Source organism: Neophocaena asiaeorientalis, unplaced genomic scaffold (assembly GCF_003031525.2).
Source record: "Neophocaena asiaeorientalis asiaeorientalis breed wild unplaced genomic scaffold, Neophocaena_asiaeorientalis_V1.1 scaffold264, whole genome shotgun sequence".
In the NCBI taxonomy this organism is placed as follows: Eukaryota; Metazoa; Chordata; class Mammalia; order Artiodactyla; family Phocoenidae; genus Neophocaena; species Neophocaena asiaeorientalis.
The window spans coordinates 4013565-4036411 of NW_020185332.1; the positions used below are offsets into that span (position 1 = coordinate 4013565).

General features: G+C 48.2%; 1 protein-coding gene across 1 annotated transcript in view; it reads right to left on the minus strand.

The window, feature by feature from the left end:
• Nucleotides 1-6061: 6061 nt before the first annotated feature.
• Nucleotides 6062-22847, minus strand: part of TLN2 (talin 2) — a 447872-nt gene continuing 431086 nt past the window's right edge. The window contains exons 55-59 of the mRNA XM_024735251.1: nucleotides 14154-14279; nucleotides 11744-11806; nucleotides 11470-11652; nucleotides 8507-8632; nucleotides 6062-6966 (exon numbers count right to left, since the gene is read on the minus strand). Of these exons, the coding sequence (XP_024591019.1) occupies nucleotides 6838-6966; nucleotides 8507-8632; nucleotides 11470-11652; nucleotides 11744-11806; nucleotides 14154-14279 (627 nt within the window). The 3' untranslated portion in view covers nucleotides 6062-6837. The remainder of the gene's footprint in view (nucleotides 6967-8506; nucleotides 8633-11469; nucleotides 11653-11743; nucleotides 11807-14153; nucleotides 14280-22847) is intronic.

Below are 22847 nucleotides of genomic sequence, written 5' to 3' on the forward strand. Positions count from 1 at the left end.
TCCCCCGGATGCCCTTATAACATCAGGGGGCTGGGCTACAGGACCCGGGGGCCTGACTCAGGCCCCTTCTCACTCTGGGCTGCCCCAACGCCCAGGCCACAATTACAACAAGGCCCACCTTCCAGGGAGCCCAGAAAGCACTTCTTCAACATTCAGTTCTAGGCTTAATTGAATCATACTTCTCTTTCTAAAAGTAAGTCCTGGAGTCTCCAGAGAGAGAGGCCGAAGCAGAGAGGAAGCTCCTAATACAGCCGCAAGTGCTGAGGCCTGCTCCTGTCCCCCCAGGTGCCAGCCCCACCAGGCACTTCTGCCCCTGGGCACAGAGGGCTTCTTGCTTTGGGACATTCAGGGAGCAAAACCGCTGCGATCCTGTCCAGCTCAGGGTAGAGAGTGTTCAAACAAAAACACATGGTTAAATTTCTCTGAACCACGGGGTTAACTCAGGAGCACTGGTGGTTTAGCCTCAGGAGCGAATTGTGGTCTGAGAGAAAAAGACCCACAACAGGATTCTGGACACACCAGGTGAGAGTAAAGCTAAACCATGCTCACAGTAACCTGTGCGTTAAAAAAAAAAAAGCTCCTTAGCTGGGCACTCATTCAGTGATCCTCAGGCTGCCCCATTCCCCTCCTACACACGAGGACTCGCCACCCTCTCCTGAGGACCCCACTATCCCCAACTGCCCCACAGTCCCTCTCGCAGGTCCCAGGCTCTACCACGTGTTCATGTGGCTCTCTCTGCTCCGAGGTCCTTCTCTCTACCTCTGCCTAATTTCTATCCAATCTGCCAGGCTCAGACAGCTCCTCCAACAATTGTTGGTTAAAAACATGAGCTTTGGAAACAAACTGGAGTTCGTTTCTGCTTGGTCACCCACTAGCTGTGTGATCTTAACACAGTGATTGGGAGATCCCAGTTCTGCCAAGCTGTGTGGCTTTGGGCAAGTTACCCAACCTCTCTGTGCCTGAGCCTGGAGAAGGTCACATTCCAGGGAGGACAAACATGAGCCTCATTCTATAGAATGAGGATAAAAGAGTGCCTATGTGCCATGCTTTACGTGATTGTGGTGGGGACCAAAGAGGGTAATGAAGGTCAGCGCCTGGCACATGTACGTACCTACCTGTACAGTAAGTGCTAGCCATCTAGAGATGAAACCCCTCGCTCCCCTGTAAACAAAGCCTGCCCTGACCCCTGGCAGTGGTTCCTCCTGCTGTGGCATCTCCTCCTGAGAGGCTCTGAGGCTCGCCTCCCATCCTCTTTCCTTGCTCTGAACGTTTCTGGCACCATAACTTGGGACCCAATTTACTCCCGAGTTGCTGACCTTTGTTGGATCCTGAGTTCTCCAAGAATAGAATCCCCCTTCTGATGCACCTGCACAGCGATTCGTCTGCTAACAATCCCAGGTGCCCTGGCCTGACACAAGGCCCCTCACTGTGCTCCTGGTCACCCTCCCCTTCATGCCACTTACCCCTAGCCCTGACCACACTGAATTCTTACTTGTCCCCCTGAGCAATCCACCCACTCATGCACATGCCGTTCCCACTGCCTGGAATGCTGCCCACACCCCCTCCCCCCCTTCTCTGCCTGGGAAACTCCGATTCGTTAGGAGTTAGGCCAGATGCCCTCTTACTGAAGGCTTTTCCCAACTCCAGGGCTCTGTCCTCTTTGCCCCCGGCCTGGGCTCATGTTTGTCCTCCCTGGAATGTGACCTTCTCCAGGAATAAGGCAGGGTCTCCAGTGTCCCGCACACAGTAGGTGACGGGGCACTCAGTAAGGTCTCTGACTGTGGGTCAGCCTGATTTAGCTGCAGAGGATCTAAATCCCTGCAGACAGCTTCCAATCCCACACCTGCCACTGCCCTGCCTGGCTGAGTCCTGTGTGCCCCTCTGCAAAACGGCCAAAGCACCTTCCCCACGGTTGCCCAGGGCTGAGGAGGTCGCAGGTCCAGCCCAGCTCACTCAGGAGACCCCAGGCATCAGCTCCCCTTACCCCCTCGCGCGCTGCACACCTTGGGATTCCCACCTTCCTATCTCCCTTAAAAACGGGCTAATCAGCCCCATCCCCATTTTTAAGTCAAAGACAGAAAAACATGACTAATGGGCTTAGAGATTCTAAATCACCATTTCAGGAGGAAAAATAATCCTCTGAGTTGTCAGACATACTGGTGACACTCACTCCGTTGCTATGGTGATTCTGTGACATGGCCCTCTTACGGATGAGATACGCCTACTGCCTCAGCTGCTGGAGGTGAAGTTATCCTTCCAGGGTCAGGCCCTGAGTCAGGTTTGCAGAGGAATATCTGCACTCTGCATCCAGCTGTGCGACCTTCCCGTCAGGTGACACGCATGATCCGAGAGCCCAAGCTCCTTGCCTGGGACCCTTCTTGTTTAAGGGGAAGATAATTGCATCTTCCTACTTACGGTCTATGTCTTATTTGAATTTTCTCCAGAGTCAACAAAGCTGTATGCATTCAGTGGTTCCCTGCGGCTTTGCCTTGGTCACACACACACACACACACACACACACACACACACACACTCCTCCTCGAACACACTTTGGTGACTAAGGAGCTGGTAGTCAAGGGGGACTTTCTCTCACATGAGAAAGACACAGCCTCCTCTTCCTCTCTTCCACGTTCCTCTCATTCCCATGAGACTTTCACACGGGTTCATTCCTTTACAAATTCATTTCTGGTGAATAAAAAATAATAATAATTTATGTGACCATAAAGACATTACGACCTGGGGCAGAACTTCACTATCCCCTTTCCTTTTGGATTTTGCAGCTTGGTGAGAAGGTGGCCGAGGGAAACCCAGCTGCATGCTTTGTGGAACCAGGAGATGCCTACGGGGTGACTGACACAGGGATGTCTGCGGAGGGCTGGGAGGCGGGCTCCGAGGAAGGCAAAGCCAAACCTCTTCTACAGAAAAGCCATGTCTCTCTGTAGGGTTTGTTTTTTCAGTTAGTCCACAGAAGCTCTGCCACATGCCTGTTCCTAATGCCCATAAACGTATCATGCCAAGCAGACACTCGGAAGGATGGAGCAGTCGTCCCTGGGATGTTTAAACTTGGCACCTGGGGACCCTGTGTGGGGGGAAGATGTCTTCCCCCCAGAGACCAGCCCCTGAGGAGGCCGTGCCGATGTAGAACCTCGGCTGCCGGCATAGCTCTCACAACCTCTGCGTTTCTGGACTCTACTGCCTCTGAGCCTGAAGTGAACGTCCCCCAGTTCCTTGGGCTCCCACAAGGCTCTCAGAGGTGGCCATCACCTCAGTCAGCAGAGGGAAGCTTCCTCCAGGGTCTGAGAGCCGAACACACCGATAGCCTGTGCTGGGGGCTGAAGGCCAGAATCTCCAGGCCAGAGCCCAGAACCTCAGTGCTGGGGAAGGTCTGGGGGTTCGCGGCCACGGGGGGAGCAGGCTTGCTCACCACGTCACCCTGCTGCCTGGCTTCCACATGAGGCTGTGGCCTCAGGATCATGTGGGGTGGTAGGGTTTACTCTCTTGGGTGAATTTTGGTTATAATATTTTGATAAGTTAAACTCACTGACAACACACCCAGAACGCAAGCAGGGAGAGCCTATGAGAAGCCCTAAGGAGTTTTCCACGATAAAGCACACAGGGCTCACCCGTTAACCACGCGGCTACCCTCTAGGTGGCCTGGGGGGCCCATAACGCCTGCCTGGAGGGCCGCCCAGGACCTGAGGTACCTGCTGGCACTGATCACCAGGCCCACACCTGACTGGATGCCAGCAATTTAAACAAGAGCTGCTTATTCCGCTGAATATGGCTTTAGCATCCTTACCCAAAGAATTTTTCTGAAAGGCAGAACCAAGCAAAGCCCAAACTCCCAGATGACTGGGCAGTTCTGAAGCCCAGTTCAGGTTCCTTTTTTGATCTTCAGAGACAACAACTTCTGGGCACAAAGATCAGCTCAGGGCTTCGTGTCATCTCCTCTCATGAGACACACACCCACACACCTGCTCCCCGTTCACACAGAGAGGCATTTCTATGCTCCAGGCCTGGGACCATTTTTACCCTGAACCCACTCTCTTGTTAGATGCTCTGAAATGAACATTCACACCCCAAACCGATTCATACCTCTTATTTCCCTTTGAAGAAAAACCAGAAGCACCCCCCTCACTGCCATCTGGGGACACCTACAGGAGTGCTTATTAAACTACACCTAAAGTACAGCCTTTCCCCCATTTCATGAAATGAGGAGAGACCAAGCCAGTCACGAGGCTGCTCACGTATGTGACGGAGGGTGGATGGGGAAGTACAGATGAAAAAGCACACCACACCAGGTGGTAAATGGGAACCAGCTTCACCAAAGCTCACAGCAGCAGGACACGCCAGACGGGAGAATATTTATACAGGTCCTACAAATACCAACTCTGTTCCATACCTGTTCTTTAAAGGCCTTTCCATTTGGCTTGTCTCTGGAGGTTTTTTCTGGTATCAAATGCAGTGGACGTTTTTTTTTTTTTTTTGCAGTACGCGGGCCTCTCACTGCTGTGGCCTCTCCCGTTGCGGAGCGCAGGCTCCGGACGCACAGGCTCAGTGGCCATGGCTCACGGGCCCAGCCGCTCCGCGGCATGTGGGATCTTCCCGGACCGGGGCACGAACCGGTGTCCCCTGCATCGGCAGGCGGACTCTCAACCCCTGCGCCACCACAGAAGCCCCGCCGTGGAAGTTTTAAACGACTCTGAGGCAGGGACAGAGAACTCACTGCTTGGCCCTGCCTGGCTCCTGGGATGCCAGGCTATGACAGGGGACAGCTGGAAGGAGAGAAGCAATCACACAGCCTGGAAGAAAAGGGGGCGAGGGTGGGCCATGGAGGAGCACCCCAGAGGCCTGCTACATGAGGCCATTAACATAGCTAGACTCTGAGCCTCTGGGTCGGATTCTTAGTCTCAGAAAGCACCCTGTGCCCGTCTGCAAAGTGTCCCTTGGAGAGAGCCCCCAGTCCACGGGCTAAGATCCAAGGGGGTGCAGCCCAGGACAGCAGTGAAAAGTTGTCCTAGCTACAGTGGAAGAGGGCGAGTCAAGAGTGTGTTAGTTTCTCCCATTAGGTGCTAGGGCCCAGCCAGCTCTCTCCTCGAGTCAATGCCATCATCCCCAACTCTCTATATACTCTTTCCACTTGCTTCTCATTTACACTGTATTTCCTGTAACTTCCAACTTGTCTGGGAAAAAATTCTACCATGTGGAACACTTACAAGTCTCTTATAAATATGAGAAGCTGTCCAAAGTTTAATTATATTTTAAAACCACGGCATGGGCCACAGTCTGTTAAAGCAGGACTGTGGGGCAAGGTCTACAGGTGATACTTTTTGTGGACCAAAGCATCAACTTTTCCCCTGGGTGGAATATTCAAACTATACTGTGAATGAAATACGAGATGTGATAGCACGTTGCTGCGGAGAAGTGCAGTTCTTCAACAGTTAGCAGCTTTAAAAAACCATGTACCTCTGTCACCATTGTCTTCCCCCGATGAATTGCTTTTCAAAGGCAATTGCTATCTGGCGTTAGGATTTATCCGACAAGCCATTCATCCTTCACGTACTGTCTTGGGGAAAGGTTCAGATTAAAGTTAAATTGAACATCTTAAACTGCCCTTCTAAGGAGAGGGCTCCGAAAAGAGAAACGAGAGGAGGGGGGAAACTCTCGAACTGTAACTCTCGAACCGTAGCACACAGAAGACAGACTCTGAACATACGATATGTCTTCACCTTTAAGATGGGCTAATGAGCAAAACTATGTTGTTAAAGGTTTGTAATGATGTTAAAATGCATCTAGATTTTGAGACAATTAGGACATAGAGAAAACATCCATCACGGGTTGGAGGAGGGATGACAGATTTTTTTAACAGGATCTTGAATTGTGATCATTTTGAGAGCAGAGAAGCTGACGCGGAACCTAAAGACGAAGTCACCAAGGACTTGCTTTATTGGAGCTGAATCCCCACTTCGAATGCCTAAGGCGGGCTGTTGTACTGACTGTCACCTGGGGGACCCGGGTTTGTGGGGATGAATTTGTATGAACTCAAACAGCCTCTGCAGAGTAAGGAGCCCACACATTTTATTACAGCCCCTGCTCACTGAGCCCTGCCAGTCCCCCATACCTCTGCCCCTTTGGATTATGGAGGAAAAAAAAAAAAAAATCATTCGCTTTTCTGGGCCACAGAATACAAGTTGGGTCTAGATTGTACAAGGAGCTTACACACTGAGGCAAGAGAGCGTGCAAAGAGGGGCAGGAATTCTTCACCCTCTGGGCGAGCCAGTGCTTGAGACACAGCAGGAGGACCCGAGTTACCCTCCTGGAGTCCACACTGGTTTATGTTCCTGGCCTTTATTAACCGTGTCCAACTCCAACGTCCATCTTCTCCTGAGAGGGAGAAGAGTATCTTTGAGTAGCTATGGCATCAAGGATTTCCCCCGAGCTGTTTGGTTTTCCTTTTTTTTTTTCTTTCCTATTCAGATTTCACAGCAGGCCCAGAGAAGGACCAACAGAAGCACGAGTGTCTGAGGACGATGTAATACTGACTCCTCCTTTTTGGTACCAGTCCGTGAACCCGCGCCCCTCTCTCCTGAGATACAGTGAGGCGGGGTCGGGGGAGGTGGCAGAGGAGCTGTGGGTGGAACGCACTGTACCGCGTGACATCACCATCATGCAGCTGGTGCCCGACAGGACAGGGGAGCGCGCAGGAGAGCTCAGGGCTCCCGGCTCACCCCAGGGGGAGGGGGGGCAGTTCCAGGGTGGTGCCCGGCCCCTCAGGACCGCTGTCCATCCAGTTCTCGCGCGGCCGGCCCCTTGGGTGCGCCCTCTTGGTTTCTGGCCTTAGCCTTCGTCCTCCCTCAGCTCGGTGGGTAGGAATTTATACTGCTGTTGGCGGATCTGGGCTAGTTTTTTCCTTGCTTCTTCCAGTTCTCGCTCTTTCTTCAGCATTTCCTCCTGGGCGGCGATGATCTAGAAGCAAAGCAACAAGCTGGATGGATCGGAAACTTTTTAGGAAACTGCCCTCCCCTCCACTGCTTGCCTCATGAGCTCCCACAGCCTCTGCTACAGTGGGACACGGCCATGTCCCGGGACTAAGTATTCTTAGCTCTGGAGACCAGCCTCCGTGCCACAGTTCGGGTTTTGAGACCAACGATCCAAGACAGTAAGCTGACTTCCAGCCACTGATTTAACAGCAAATATATACTGTGTCCCTATGACGCAGCAGGCTCTGGTGTGAGCACTTTACACGGAGTGTCCCATCATCTTCATGGCAACACTGTGAAGTCTGGCCTATTGAATGTCCCATTTTTCCAATGAGAAAGCTGAATCTCAGAGATGTGGGTCCGCTTTCCTGAAGGGACCCATCTGGTGGAGCAGGACCCGGCCCATGTATTCTCGAAGCTAAAGCTGGAGTCCTTAACTACTAGATGGCTTTCATATATTTATTTCATGCTTCTAAGGTGTGATCTGAGGAATAGTAGCTAATAGGTATAAAGGGGAAAGGGGAAGTCTGTGCTCAAGGAAGTCAAATAGATTTCTGAAAAGCAAAGGTCTTTCCAGAGCCTTGCTAGACTAACAAGCACCGTGATATCTGAGGAGGGAGTACAGAGGTCAGTGATTCCCAGAACTGTTTGATCAGAGACCCTTCTTCATGGAACTTCTCATGGAACTAGTGTATCAAGAAGCAGATTCTGGTAAAAATGCATCCTGGGTATTTCCAAACACAGGGAGTGGTTCAGGAAGAGCTAAGGAAGGCATGGGAATGAGTAAGTTCAGCCAGGGGGCTTCAGTGCTCCTGGTGGAAAACCAATCTCATATAAAGGATTTACATTAACACATCCCAAACTGCAAGCGTGGTTTCCTGACCTTTCCACCCCACTCTCATGCACAAGAATGCAGGCCTGCGTAAGTCAGATTCTCATCCACACTTGTAAAACTTCTGGGAGAGGGTCATCATGCATTCTTTCTCTAGGGCCAAAAATCTGGAGTGAGTAGCAGCTCCAAATGCATCATTTTATTTAAATGATAATATTGCCGTCCTCCAATTCTCTTCTCTCCCTTTTCTATAACAGAATCCCCGATTTTCAGGTAGGTACACTGCTACTCAGAAAAGAATACTCCATTTCCCTGCCTCCTTTGCAGCTAGGCTGGCCATGTGATGAAGCTCTGACCAATGGCGTGTGAGAGCAAGTGATGCAGACAACTTCAGAGTCAGGCCCGCCCTAACTTTCCGTCTTCATGCCGGCTGGAAAACTGAGGTGGTTATCAAGCCATCTTAGACCAAGATGTTGCCAAGGCAACATCTCAGGGATGGTGGAGCGGTAGGCAGATGGAGTCTGGGTCTCAGTCACAAAGGAACCGCCACACCATCCCCAGACTGCTTACACCCAAGACTGTCTCACCAGGGAGAAATAAACTTCCATCTTGTTTAAGCCACTGTTACTTTGGGTCTCTGTTAAAATACAGTGCTCATCTGGGGAGTAAACACTGTCTGGATTTAATCACAAACCTGAGCAATGCCCCCTACAAACTTTGTTTTCACTACAACATCATCATCATCGGCTTTGCCAAATGCTGCCTTCTGGGCTGCACGCACAAGATTGTCTGAGGCTCTTTTCACAGCATTTCCTGCTGCCTGGAGAGGGGACAAAACACACATTATATCATTGGAAACAGCCATTTGGATTCAGCAAGACAGACATGGAGGCACAGTTCATGAGACTACGAATTGATTTATCATCCAGTTGTATGTAACACAGAATTTCTCTCTAGGTAGTATCCATTTGTCCATCCATCCACTGATTCTACCAACACTGGCACCTACCTAACCTCAGCTCATTCGCAGGTTAATGAGACACATTTCCTGGCTCCCAGGGAACACGTACTTCTCAGGGGAATTACAATTATGTGAAGACATGATTATAGCACTATGATATGTGTGTTAACAGAAACTTGCTCAGGGGCTGCCCCCTTGGTTAGAAAGCCACCTCTCCTTGCCCCATCCTACTGAGGCATACTTGAGGACTTGGCTCAGAGATCACTTTTTCTGTCCGTCTTAGCCTTAACCACACCCTCCCAAGCGCTCCTGGAAGGCTCCCTGCTGGCTTCTTTGCAGCTCTCACCACACTTCTGGTTGCCTCTCTTCCTCCTGGACAGTGAACAACTTGAAGGCAGGGGCTGCGATTTCAATCTCTGCATCCCCAGCACCGGGCACAGTGGCTACCCAGGGCTGGGGCTCACTGAAGGCTTTCAGAGGGAATTCAGGGCTATGAAAGCACAACCTACCCCTGCACAGAAGCAATGGGAGCCCCACAGTAACTAGGGCCTTTACGGATGGGCTTTTAGAGTCACAGCTGGCTTCATGCCGCACTGTCAAGGACGGGGCGAGTGCCAGACACACCGCAGAAGAGCTTGTCCACGTGCAGCCTAGATCTTCAGCAAGGGCTACAGCCCCCACTGGTTTACTCTTAATGCTCAAAAAGCATGGCCCAGGGGACTCGATCTCTGCCACCTGAGGTGTGGAATTTCCTTTTTGTGGTGGTCACGGCTTCGTTAAATCTCCCATAGTCCTTGCCCAGCCCCCTGAGAGTCAAGGACTTGTTCTTGGGGGTGAGCCATCAGAAAGTTGAGAGTTTTCTCATTCAAAGTTAACTGACTCATCTGGTTGGTGACCTAAAGCGGCTAAGGGGGACCACGAGGGCTCGCACAAGAAGGGAAGGGGAGGCCCGTTCGCGCTGGACATCATGTGCCCATTCTCATCATATGCTTATTCTGAACAGTTTCATGAGGTCAGAAATCATCAGCCCACTTTTCTACGTAGAAAGTGAGGTCGAATAACTAATCTAAGATCCTGCAGCTGGTAAGTTACAGAGCTGCGATTTGAACATAGGCCTGTGTCGCCCCAGAGAACCTCTGGGTCATTGTAAGGGATTCACACAACATTGCAGCACCCACATAAATCAGTAATGATGATAATAAGAGTGATGCTGGGCTGTATCTGTGTAAATCCTTAGGACTCACAAAAGCACTTTCGCATTTCTGCCCCTCATAAGAGCCAGTGCAGGCATCTCTATCCTCATTTTACAGACGTGGCAACTAGGGCCTGAAAGGTTTTGAATGACTTGTATAAGATCATGCACTTTGTACATAGTAGAGGCAGGTCTTGAACCCACGTCTCTCTTAACTCAGGATGTTTTCCAAAGGAGTGTCCCCCCAAACCCATGAATCGCACATTCACACACACGCAGCTCCCCGTTTTCCCCTGGGTTTATGCCAGGAGGAAAATGAAGGTGAGGGAGGTGGGTCAGAGAGAGACAGACACAGGAAGACCGAACAACGGCCATGCACTTTACAACGTAGGAAATACGACGAGAGTCCCGAGTTTCAGTGGAATTGTTCAAATATTACTGCCATTTATGATCTTACATAAACATTTTTAGCAACATAAACAATCTGCATTACATTTATTATAGTAACAAACAGCTAGAAAATTGGAAACAAATATGTCCAACATATAGAGAAATTCTGGCATAATCAGTTGATATAATATCATGCAATCATTAAAAATGAGACCTATGAAGCATGAACCAGTTAGCTTTGCACAGGGCCATTATGAAGACTTTTCTTCAAGGAAAAAAAAAGTATGATAAAACGTGAAGTGAAAAAAATGCAGAATGTCTCTGTTAGGATGACAACTAGACAAAAGTATTTTGTGTAAGATAAAAACAGGAAGAGAAAAAAATAGCACTGGACCTGTGAAGATGGTGAAGCTATGTGATCTTTCTCATTCCAACATTTCTTTCACTGTGCTTAAAATACACAATCAGGAAAACTTAGATCCACTGGGCAGAACTCAAGTGACACCTTCATAACTGTGTTCTCTGGGCTCTGGGAAACCTTAGCAGCATCTCATATAAATTCCTCAGTCCTTCTGCTCCCTCCTTAAGCAAACACTGAATGAGAGCCTCCACTGAAACATGTACCATCTTAGGAGTGAGAGACACAAAGATAAAGATCTGGTACCTGCACCTAAGAAGCTCACAGCCTTGTCAAAGGTGGACTAACGATAAATGTGGTGGTACTGGGTGACAGGAACTGCAAGACTGGTCTGCCCAAAGGCTATGGCAGGGCAGAAGAGGGACTGACTGCCCAAGGTCTGGGATTCAAGGAGGGCTTCCCAGAAGAGGTGGCTTCGGAGATGAGTCATGATGGATGAGTAGGAGTTCACCAAGGTTGGGCTGGTGAGGGGAGGACCCCAAGGCATGAGACCAGGAGGCACACGTGGAGAACGTCAGTTTGGTGGCGTTGCAGGGGTAGGATGCATGGCTGCACGTGGCAGGAAATGAGGAACGTGGGACAGAGCTGGCTGATGGAAGGCCTGGTGGGTCATGCCAAGGAAGCGAGACCGCCGCCTTTGGCAACACTTACCCGCTCCTACAGGAGTATTTTCCCACCAGCATCAGCGATCATTACCTGTAGCCGCCTCATGGCCTCCGAGTCCTGATCAGCCTTCACCTTGCAGGCCACAAGCAGCTGAGCCGTGGACGCGGCGACCTGCTTGGCGGACGAGATGAGCTTCTCCTCACTGGCGTGCCCCTGCACAGAGGCATTAGCCGCCTCGCAGAGACTGCTGGTCGCAGCCGCCACCATCCGGGCCTGCGGACAGTCAACAGAGAAGTGACTTGAGGCCCAAACCTCCTGCAGGGGATCCAAAAAGCCAATGGGGAAGGAGGAGGGGGCAACTCACGGCAGAAATCAGGCCCTGTGACCATTGTCCGTCATCTGCGGCGTTGGCGGGGATGGAGCCCACCTAGAGTGGAGTAGGAAAGGCAGCAATGAGAGCGGGAAGGCACAGGGTGACCTGCAGCCCCCAAACCCTACCTTGCCCTGGATTTGGAGAGAAAAGCATCTCATCAGACAGGCAGCACCTCCCTGGGACTCTTGCCAACAGCACCGGCAGGAGAATGGAGCACCCTTTCCCATGCAGGACGCCAGCAGCCCCAAGACTGCTGTCTTGGACCGGTTTCCCCCTGGGCCACAAGGAGGCGACCAGAAACGCTCTCAACGACCTCCATTTCACTGCCAGGTACCGCGTTTCTGGGAAAATGGCTCAGGAACGATGGATGGGCCTATCTTGACACGCCTATTTCCTCTGCTGACCTTTCTCCATGTCCAACATGGGAGCCCCTGAGGTCTCTTCATTCAAGAGGTGAGGGAAGCTTAAATCTCTCCTGATTCCTGACCCTGGAAGCCACGCTGCGACTTTCTGGCAGATGATGTTAAAAAAGGGGGTGGGTCTCTCTCCGTACAATTGAGCACAGATCCTCGCCTTAAGGAAATACAGACTATTTTTTTCAGGGGTGGGGAGAGTAGTAAGAAGCTAGAAGTAAGATGTTCCCTGCTTCTGTTTAGGAATTGTTGCAACAGTGAAACATTTTCTGACCAGATGTAGAGGGAGCTACAGGAGGAAACACCTTTACACATGTGGGAGGTGCCTGGAGAGGTAAGAGATGAGTATCTAAATTTGCATATGAAAGTGGGGATCTGTCAGCACATCAGGGCATGCTGAAGGTCAGGTAAGGCCCCAACATCCTGCATATCATCTATAGTTCCCCAGGTCCAGCTGCACCTCCGTTACCAACTTTTTAAATGCTTGAACGCATAAGTTCCTTGGAGGACAGGGGCTTGGCCATAGTCAAGTTCGATTCTCTAGTATCTAGCAATGTGTCCAGCACGTAGATGGCTCTTTAATCAATGTGCAAATAAACCAAAAGTTTTAGGTAGGAGGTTCTTCTCAGTGATCTATTTTTGGTCTCTACGTATTGACTAGTCAACAAGTCCTAGGTGATTGAGGTCAGCACTCCTCTAGATCTACAGGGGATAAGTGAGAAGCATAAAGGGACAGATTCATGCTGGTTGGGGAGATGTACATACATCAATATTGGATACACAATGGTTTAGAAAGAGGAACCAGTGGACGTAGGTTGGATTAAGGCACAGCTAAGCTCACAAGAGACTTCATGGAGGAAGACGGAAGGCCACCGGCTGCGCATAACTGTCTGTATTACAAGTTCTTAGGTCAACGGGACTTCCTTGGTGGTGCAATGGTTTAGGCTCTGTGATCACAATGCAGGAGGCCCAGTTTGATCCCTGGTCAGGGAACTAGATCCCACATGCATGCCGCAACTAAAAGTTCATATGCCACAACTAAGGAGCCCATGTGCTGCAACTAAGGAGCCTGCCAACGCAACTAAGAGCCGGCGCAACAAAATAAATAAATGAATAAAATAAATATATTAAAAAATGATAAAAACAAAAACAACCAAAAAGACACAATCACATCTGTCATCTGTACACTGAGAGCAAAGGCCTTTTAACATCAAATATAAGTGACTGACAGTTACAGTGACCAAATTTCCCAAAGCTGGCAGGATTTCCGTGGTGCCTCTATGACTGAGAGGCTTCTCTGCAAGATGTAACTTGGATGTGGTGGTTCCATGTTGTATGGGAATAATAGGACACAAGGAATATTTTAAATTGGAAGGCCTTTTCACATCCAGGATTAGTCTAATGTACTATTAATCCTTTGGATCACTGAAAAAGAACTAGGCTTTCACGCTAATGCAGATGGAATCGGTGACTGGAGATGGAAGCAGGTGGAAGAAATCTCAGCTTTAAAACCAGACCGGCCTTATGACCAAAGGGCTAAGGAAAATGCTAACTGCAGAGGTGGACGGCATTCAGCTCAACGGTCCTAAGAAAAGGAAGGGCGTCACTGGAGTTGGACGTGGTATTATAAAGCCCCTGACTACGGTGCTTATATAGCCATCCACCAGGAAAATATGAGTTTACGGCTTTAAATAGCCTAATGTACAGCGGGGAAAATAAATGTCTTGTTCAGGCCCTGATGGCTGCCTGGAGTGGAAACTCTCCTTAACAAGAAGCAGATGACAGGCCTGGAAGCTAAACCCTTCATTCTGTCTGTCAGGCTGAAGCAAACAGAGTATCCAATGATATGGGCACAGCCGGGCGAGTCAGGGAGGGAAGGGGCGGCACGGCTTCCTTGGTCAGGACACAAGCAGTATCGCCTTTTTCTTAGTATCCAGAGGCTCTTGCTGTGTGAACTTTCCACCACTTGGCCAGTGGGGTTTACACACCTTTCCCTGGGCCACCAGCTCCCTCTGGGCTGCCGAGGCCGATTTGACCAGGGCACTTGTGGCAGCAGCGATGGATTTAGCAGCTTCCAAGATCTGTTCTTCAAAATCCAGGGTCTCATCCGCTTGCTATAACCAAAAGAAAACAGCGTCACATGCAATTCATATCCCCAAAGGGCGCTTTCTGCTAAATGACTTACTTCTTGGTCACCTGGCTCTTCCTCCGTGCGTGGATTTTTATCGACAAACCACACCCAGGGTAGAAAGGCTGAAGCTGGCTGGATGCCTCTCCATCTGCTGCCTCCCCCCACCCTTCTCTAAAAGATAAAAACCGCCAGCATTGAGGTTCCTTACAAAGTTCAAATCAGGAAATTCAAAGACAGACTCTTTTTCCAGACCAGAATCTTTAAAAACACATCAATTCACTGGGAATAAAATGCATTCGAAGGGTTCCATTAGCATCAATAACCCAAATCAAAAAAATCAATAATTGAGATCCAAAGAGTGGGTGGTGGCACACTATCCCACAACTCAAGGCTCAGAAAAATGGGCTGAGAAAACAAAAGATGGCTATTAGCTGTGAAAAACCTTATTGCTCTTGGGTGAAAACAAAAGTAAAACAGAATTTGCATTTCTGTGGCTGAGCAGAGAGTCACACACCAACCAGAGATCACCAGTGGTGGAGAGGAAATTGGGACAACGCGACATCAAGGTGGAGCTTACCCCTTGGAAACCCGAGGCACGGCTCCACCTGGGGAAGAACACTGGCTCCCCTACACCACACAGGTACTATCAGGCCGTTAGGGCTCTGCTCTAAATACACCATCACCAGGCCCCCTGCTGCCAAACGCCTGGGATGTTGAAAAGAATCAACATCAACAAAAGAATCAACTTTCGGGAAGGTGGGCAAGTGTAAAGGCCCTGGTCCCAGGCTGGGTGGGACGGAGCATCACAATACGCGGTAGTCAGACTAGATGACCGCCAAGGTCCCCGCCAGCAATATTGCTCTGTGAATCTAAGCCAGTATGGTTAAGTGCCCCCTCGGTCACAGAATGCTGAAGATGTGGCTGGTACCTTTCAGGCATTAAGAGATGATGGCCAGGTACAGCAATACTTTTCTTTGTGTGTGTCGGTAAAATATATATAACACAAAATTTACCCTTTGAACCAATTTTAAGTATACGATTCAGTGGCGTTAAGTACATTCCCCATGTTGTACAACAGCGATACGTTTTTAAGAGTGCCTACTATGTGCAGGTATTTTGTTAGGCACTTCCACGTGCATTAACTTGTTTAATCCTCACCAAAAAAGAGAGTAAAAATCGTATATAGTAGTTATCTTTATCCTTATACTTATAGTGGGAACATTCAGGCTTAGGGAGGTAGAGTACTGGGCCAAGAGCTTGTGGCAGCGTGAAGAATGTAGACCAGATCTAAACCTAAACTTCTCTGCCTCCATCATGATATGTTTTTCCTAGATGAGGCCACCACTTTGGGCAACAGAGAGGAGCGACTTCATGCTGGAGGCTCAAAGTCAGCTCACTAATGGGCCCATATGAACCATCAGACGGGATGGATACACAGATACAATGCTTTTCCAGTTCCCTATTCTTTATGGCATCTCTCCTGGTTCAAGATGTGGCCATTCCTACTTTTGTTTTTATAACCCATGTTATCAGAAAAACATTTCCATGCCCATCTAGTGGAACTGAAGAATGACAGCAGCGTTTGAGATGTTCTGAGACAGAAGCAGTATTTCTTTCCTATCTCTGACAAAGTCGTGCTCTAGGAGCGTTTAGGACAGATATGGATTCCGTTCCAATAGATTAATTTTGGATTCCTCATTATGGGGCGGGGAAGCTTGTGACAGCCGTGAAATACAAAATTTGTTCACTGAAACATAAAATGCCTCATTTTAAGACACTCTGGCATAAAAGGAACTGTTAAACGTAAGCCACAAGAAATGGCATTGGGCTGTGATAGGTATATTCAATGACCTTGAGTTAAGAGCTTTTCTGGAAATTCGTTGTGCAGAAGAAAGTCAAGCATATGAGAGATTAAGGCACTGGGGAAATCGCAGAGTTTCTGAGTCCAAAGGGAGCGCCTCCCCATTTTGCAGATGAGGAAATGGAGGCCCGTGGTGGCTCCCAGCGTCTCGCAGCCCCTCGCTGCAGGCGCAGGGGCCTCGGCTGTGCTGTGAGTTCCAAGGGTGAGTCCACTTCACAGCAGGCTCTTGAGTTCCCCAATTGTAAAATGCACAAAAATGGCATTTCCCCAAAACTAAGTGCTAACTCGAAGCATGGATAGATCTGAAAGGATATCTCCTTAGAACCAATTGAAAAGGGCTCTCCCATATCTTTTGCTGCCCTGGCTGGCTGTTTTTTTTTTTTAAACACATGTTCGAAATACATACTCAACTTGGAAATATTTCTGACAGCCACAGATTTTTCCTGCAATGGCAAGTGCTGTAATGCCCTTTGATGAATTTTTCTTTTTCTTTCCATAAAAGATCTCTAGACTTTAAAATGGACATGGCAGGAAGCCTTATCTCTGAGAGACATTTCCTCTGATTAAAAAGTATGAGAGAGTTTCCCAAGGAAAAGGATTAATAAAGCCGACTGTGATGGAGGGCAAACATTTAGATGCTGCAGTTGGGCAGAGTTCCATGATGAGATCTGCCTTCTACCTGCAGGACTGGTACCTTTCTGTGGGCCAGGTTTAACATTAAGACTAAATGCCCACTCTATCTCTCCTGCTGAAATGAGACATAATGCTGATGTTTCCTCATACCATACAACTCCTAGCCTGAGAAAATGGGATCTCCCCAAGCCAAGGAGACTTGTTGAAAAGCCACGGCACCCAAGTCCAAATTCCCATTGGCTTCAGCTCCCACCAGTGTACAGAATGGAATCTGGGAGAGGGGTGTGAGGGCAGTGAGAGGAGGGAGGACATGTGCTTAACCAGGGCACAAAAAAGGAGAGAAATGGAATTGGCTTGGGCTTTGAAGGACTTCCCTGAATAAAAGGATCACAATTAAAATGCAGGAATTGTTAACAGAACAAACCCCACTGTAGATGGGAGACTGAGGAGAAGAACAGTAAGTTGGAGCTGCTGCAAGGGGACCCTGGGGAAGAATCTGGAGACCATGGCATCTGGATGTAAGGAAATGCTTTCACTCAATGGGCTGCTAAATGGACAGCCCTTCCTTGCTCAGATCACCGAGGATCTGGTGGAAGATGCAGGTAGTATGGGCTACCACTGGGGGAGTGCTGGTCTGGGCTCAGGAGAACAGACACACCAGTCAGCTGAATCCTACCAGCCTGCAGTCTCCTCCAGGGCATGGACCGTGTTTCATCCAACTTACATCTCTGGAGCACAACGTTAGGTAGAAAAGCCCATGTGATAAAGGTTTGTTGAGAGAATGTATCCATTTAAGATGAGTCTCTGAGTACTGGAGTTCAGCCAGAGAACAATTTACATAGTAAGAGAAGGGGAGATGCATGGAGTAAGCGTCCCCATCAGTAACTTTCCATTCCTGTTTCCTGGGGACGATTGGACACACACATCAAAGCACTGGCTCCTGCCCTGTGGAATGCTGTGGGTTGTTAATTGTATGCTCTATCTGTATCCCTCAACTGGCCCTCATAGTCTCTGACACTGACTCACGCATATACAGATGCAAAACACAGCAGCATTTTACTAAGAGGCTCTCTTAACAAAATAATGTCACCGATGTGCAAACTAACAGTCTGCCCTGCTTAATGAAGGTGTCAGCCGCAGCCTCTGAGAGCTGAGTCCATCTTCTCATCCCCTGTACAATGCTCTTTCCCTGGTCCCCTCCACTAGAAAAGACAGTTGGCCAGGTCACTTGTAGCTCTCAGCAATTGTCCTTCCAGGACCGTCTAGCAGACTCTAGCCTTGTCTTTTCGGTAGCTTTGAGAAAAGTCTAAGCACCCTTTTGCTGATATTTTTCTTGTTTGGTGATCTTCTCCAGAGCTCCTTTTTAAAAAGTTAGAGGTCTGATGAGATCCCTCTTGGGAAAGGCCACACTTTGGTCTGACTCCCTGGCTGCCTGCTTCCCACACTTGGGAGAGCATTTAAGACTCCTGTTGTGCTGATAGAGACGGGGGAAGGAGGGTGGAAAGGGGGATGGAAAAGAGGAGGCCTTTCCTCATTTTTATTTTGTCTTTTGGCCATTCAGGGGTTCTTGTAATAGGGACAAATCTGACTCCATATTGGATCTGTTTCTTTTACTTTAACCTCTGTATTCTATTGCTTTTGCTATAAGAATGTTGCCTAGGGCTTCCCTGGTGGCGCAGTGGTTGAGAGTCTGCCTGCCCATGCAGGGGACGCGGATTTGTGCCCCAGGCCAGGAGGATCCCACCGGCTGGGCCCGTGAGCCATGGCCACTGAGTCTGCGCGTCCGGAGCCTGTGCTCCGCAATGGGAGAGGCCACGACAGTGAGAGGCCTGCGTACCGCAAAAAAAAAAGAATGTTGTCTATAGCGTGAAATTTACAAGCTAGCCCATTGTCAAGGCTCTGACCTTTAAAGGTATAATACTTTTCCATTCATATAGAGATAAAAAGTTGCAGGACAGAGAATAACATATGTCTGGTTGGAGGTTTATAGGAACATTGTGACCAGACCTACGTGGACAGCTGCAAGAACAAAGGATCCCGGAACCAAGAAGTTTGCAGCAGCCAACCACACCCCCTCCCCTTTTAGTATTAAAGAAGGCTGAATCCTAACTCAGGGAAGATGGTTCTTTGGGACATGAGTCCACCCTCTTCTCGGTCTGCTGGCTTTCCGAATAAAGTCGCTATTTCCTGCCCCAACACCTCATCTCTCAATTTACTGGCCTGTTGTCTGGCGAGCAGTACGAGCCTGGACTTGGTAACATTCTGAGAACATAATGTTTGTGTCAATTCATTCCTTTTCTGAAACTACCTTCCCTCCTACATATCCGATAGGGCTGTTATAAATAAATTATTAATATACACAGAGCATAACTGACTCATAGTAAATGCTCGATTACTATTAGCAATTAATTTCATTTTTCTTTCTATTACTACATATATTTTTTTGTGGTTTTAAAAACTGTTGTTCAGACTTTTAGTCTGTTTCTCTGCCTGACCCTGTTTTCCGTTCATAATTCTAACAAAGATTCTAGCTGCCATTTCTGACTACAACCTACAACATAAATAAAAAAGCACAAATCAGAGATAAAGTGTCAAGTGCCTGTACTGCTTCCAGCTACTCCCTTGACACCCAACCAGGAGACGGACAACTGGGTTTCAGTCCCTGCTCTGTGCTTTCGGCCACGTGACTTTGGGGAATTTGCTGCTCTTCTCTAGGTATCAAACAAACATTTTCTGTTTGTAATTTCAAGAGCAAACTCAACCCTCCTGGTCCTTTAGCTCTGACATGTTATGGTTTCAGGTGAAACCCTTTTAAAGAATGCATGGACTAAAATTAGCATGGACTCCTTTTTCTTTTGCTCCCACTCTTTTGGCCTCCTTCCTACAGTATCTTTCCCAGCCTCCACCAGGCCCATCCTCCCAGACAGGTCCCTGGGCATGCGTCTAGCAGAGGAAGAACACTTCCATCTGTGGTCCTCTTTCTGGCCTTTTTCTTTGTGAATTACATCCCTGTGGCCCCTTCCCCTGATGGACTTGACAGTGAAGGAGTCAAAGGCACCCATAGGAGATGGCCAAAGGGTCACTGCCCTGATTTCTACCTCCCTCCTTGAAAATCTCCTTTGAGGGACCACCTTGCTGAGAATTGATGAGCACAATGGTCGTTTCTCTCACAACTGGCTACAAAAACCAGATTACAACTCACGGCACCGTCTTTCCAGTTAGGAATCATGCTTTTTCCTGTGTTACTGAAAGCCTTGTAGGATGCTTACTATTAAAAACAAGGTCTTACCACATCACAAATTAAAAAAAAAAATTCTTTGGGTATAATTTTTTTTAAGTGTGAACATTTGCATATAATTTAAATGTCCTTGAGGGAAAAAAATGGAGGCCAACACTGAGAACTCCCACAACACAAGTGAAGCATTTTCCTGCCAGGTGGAAGCCTGAGTGGAACAGGCAGCTCTGTTTCTCCTTTGTTTGTAGCCAGTTTGGCCGCTACCAGTTTGCTGCTGATACTGAGTTGAGTGGTGCGTGGGGGGAGACCTTAGCCTGTACCCAAAGACCTGAACGGTCTGCGAACCTGGTCAGGTTCTCTTGCAGAGGACCCATGAGTGGGCTGTCTTTAGGACCACCACGTTTACTAGTCCTAATAAAAGGGAAACTTCTCAGAACCACTGGAACTGCCAAGAGACCAGAGCTGTTCCGCTGGCCTTGGCTCCCCCTGGGTTGGCCTGGTCCCAGGGGAAACTCTGGGGAAACTGTCAATGGACAAAGCAGGTGACAGAGAGAAAGCACTGCCAAATGGTAATGCCAGCAACCTGGGGAGGGACCGGCCTCTGCATCCAGACGTGGAGTAATGCATGTTCCTGCAGCGTCTGAGGGACAAGGTGTGAGTATGCACAGTTAGTATCTTGGGGGAAGTTTTCCCACACTCGCCACCACTTTATTTTTTAATGAACAGTAATACCACTGGGATAATCTTTTAACTGCTATTTCTGTTTTTTTTTTCTTTATGTCATTCCAGGTTTATTCTACAGATATATATGAATATCTATCCATTCCTCCTTGATCAGTATCTATTAATTGCTATTTCTGTTTGATAGAAAAATTCTTAAAGATGTGCCATACTCTCAAAAAAATAAATATGAAGGCACTTGAATGTCTATCTAGGAAGCCTGGATGAAGAACAGATGACAGAATTCTTTCAAAGATTTAATCAGGTAAATTTGCCACACTGTAAACTCACGTGACATGAATTGTGTGTATGTCTGAGAAGGCTCCGGGAGACCCACTACTTTACCTGGCGGGGAGTCACGTGGGAACACGCACTGGCTGAACGCCCCACTCACCTACGCTCCTCCCCCGACCTCGCGTCTCCTGGCCTGGAAACAGCCAGTGGCACAAGAGCTCGATGTCACGCTTTGGCCACAGAAAAAATGCTGTATCCTCCTTCTCCCTGAACATCTGGTCATCTTTCCCCCTTCACCCAATAATCAGTAGAGCATGCTGGTCAACAGCAAGATGTACGAAAAAAAGATACATCAATTTTAATGTACAGGCTTCAAAGTTCAGGTCCTTTTAAACTGTGCTTTTCGTTATTCAGAATACCTTGCTGTTGCTTTTCCATGACAATTTGTCATTTTGGTCAAACAACTTTAACTGGACTTAAAACAATGCTCTCTAGCTGCGTGAAGGTAGCACTGATTGTGGCAGCATCTTGAAAACCATCTGAAAGAGTTCCTGCTGGTGCACAGCCACTGCTGTCTCCTCAGTGGAGAAGGATCCCAGGGACAGGTTCCACTTCCTAACTCTGGAGGCTGGGACTCCAACACTGTATTTTCCCCTCCCCTGCTGCTCTGACTTGTCACTAGGCAGTCCCTGCAAGCGGCGTGGAGATGGCTCCTAGACCCCAAACAGGGGAAGCTTTCCTGACCTGCCTGTTCACACCACTGGCTCACTACCTGCATGGGGTATTGTTTGCATATTCAGGAGTGTCCTTTACTAGAGCACTTCCTCTTTGCTCCCAAAATCGGAGCCACTAGCGCAACAGTTCTCTTTTCAGAAAGCAGTGCTCTAAGTATTTTGTTGAGAGAGATCAGAATGAACTCACACATACTTCACAGGCTCTGCCAGGAGGAGGAGGTCAAAGTCAACTAAAGAAGTCTGTTACATGCCAGAAAAAAATGTTTCATAATCCTGAACTTCCTGTTGCACCCAATTAGGCTGTGGAATTACTTTCTGATTGTCGGCATATTCTAAATATTATCAACCTCTACTGACAAGTTATCCTATAACAGGAAACTCAACAGACAGAGTATAATCCACACTATGTTATCTTTATTAGATATACTTAGTCCTCCAAAGTTTAGATAAAGCCCAGTGACTCACCATCCATACATTTGGTTTGGCTGGTCTGGTTTATACATTTTGTTACTATGGGTGTAAAGGAACATTACATAGTTGATTTGTGCTTGAATTTTGGCTGAAAGCTTGATCGTGAAAATTACTAATTTCTAAATTGAAGATCAGGATAAAACTGAACTAAAATGAAATATAAATCCAGATGTGTTTGGAGGTTATAATCCTGACCCCGTATCACAAACATGGGTTTTCCTTTTCCCCACCGAGCACATCCTTTAAGGACTCATCACTGCACAAAACTAAACTATACATAATATCTCAAGCTCTTATGAAACATCAATAATTATGATTTGTTTCTAAAATAAAACAAAATAATCTAGCAGTACGGATACAGGTTTTAAATGCTACAAGAAGAAATGGGATATAACATAATGAAATGTAATGAGTACTCCATCTTCTAAATCTACTTGTGATTCTAACATATTCTTTCCTGTTGCCTTCTAAGCTATATTAGGAACCCCCGGAGACAGGGCAAGACACTGTAGGAATATGTTTGATATATAGTTGGATTAAATAACAACCTAATATATCAAACATATCACACAGAGGCCTGCAGAAAGGCATCCAGGTCTGACTGAGCTGAGAATGGGCACAGCATGGCAGGCTGTAGCCGTGGGGGGGGGCGGGCGGGGAGGG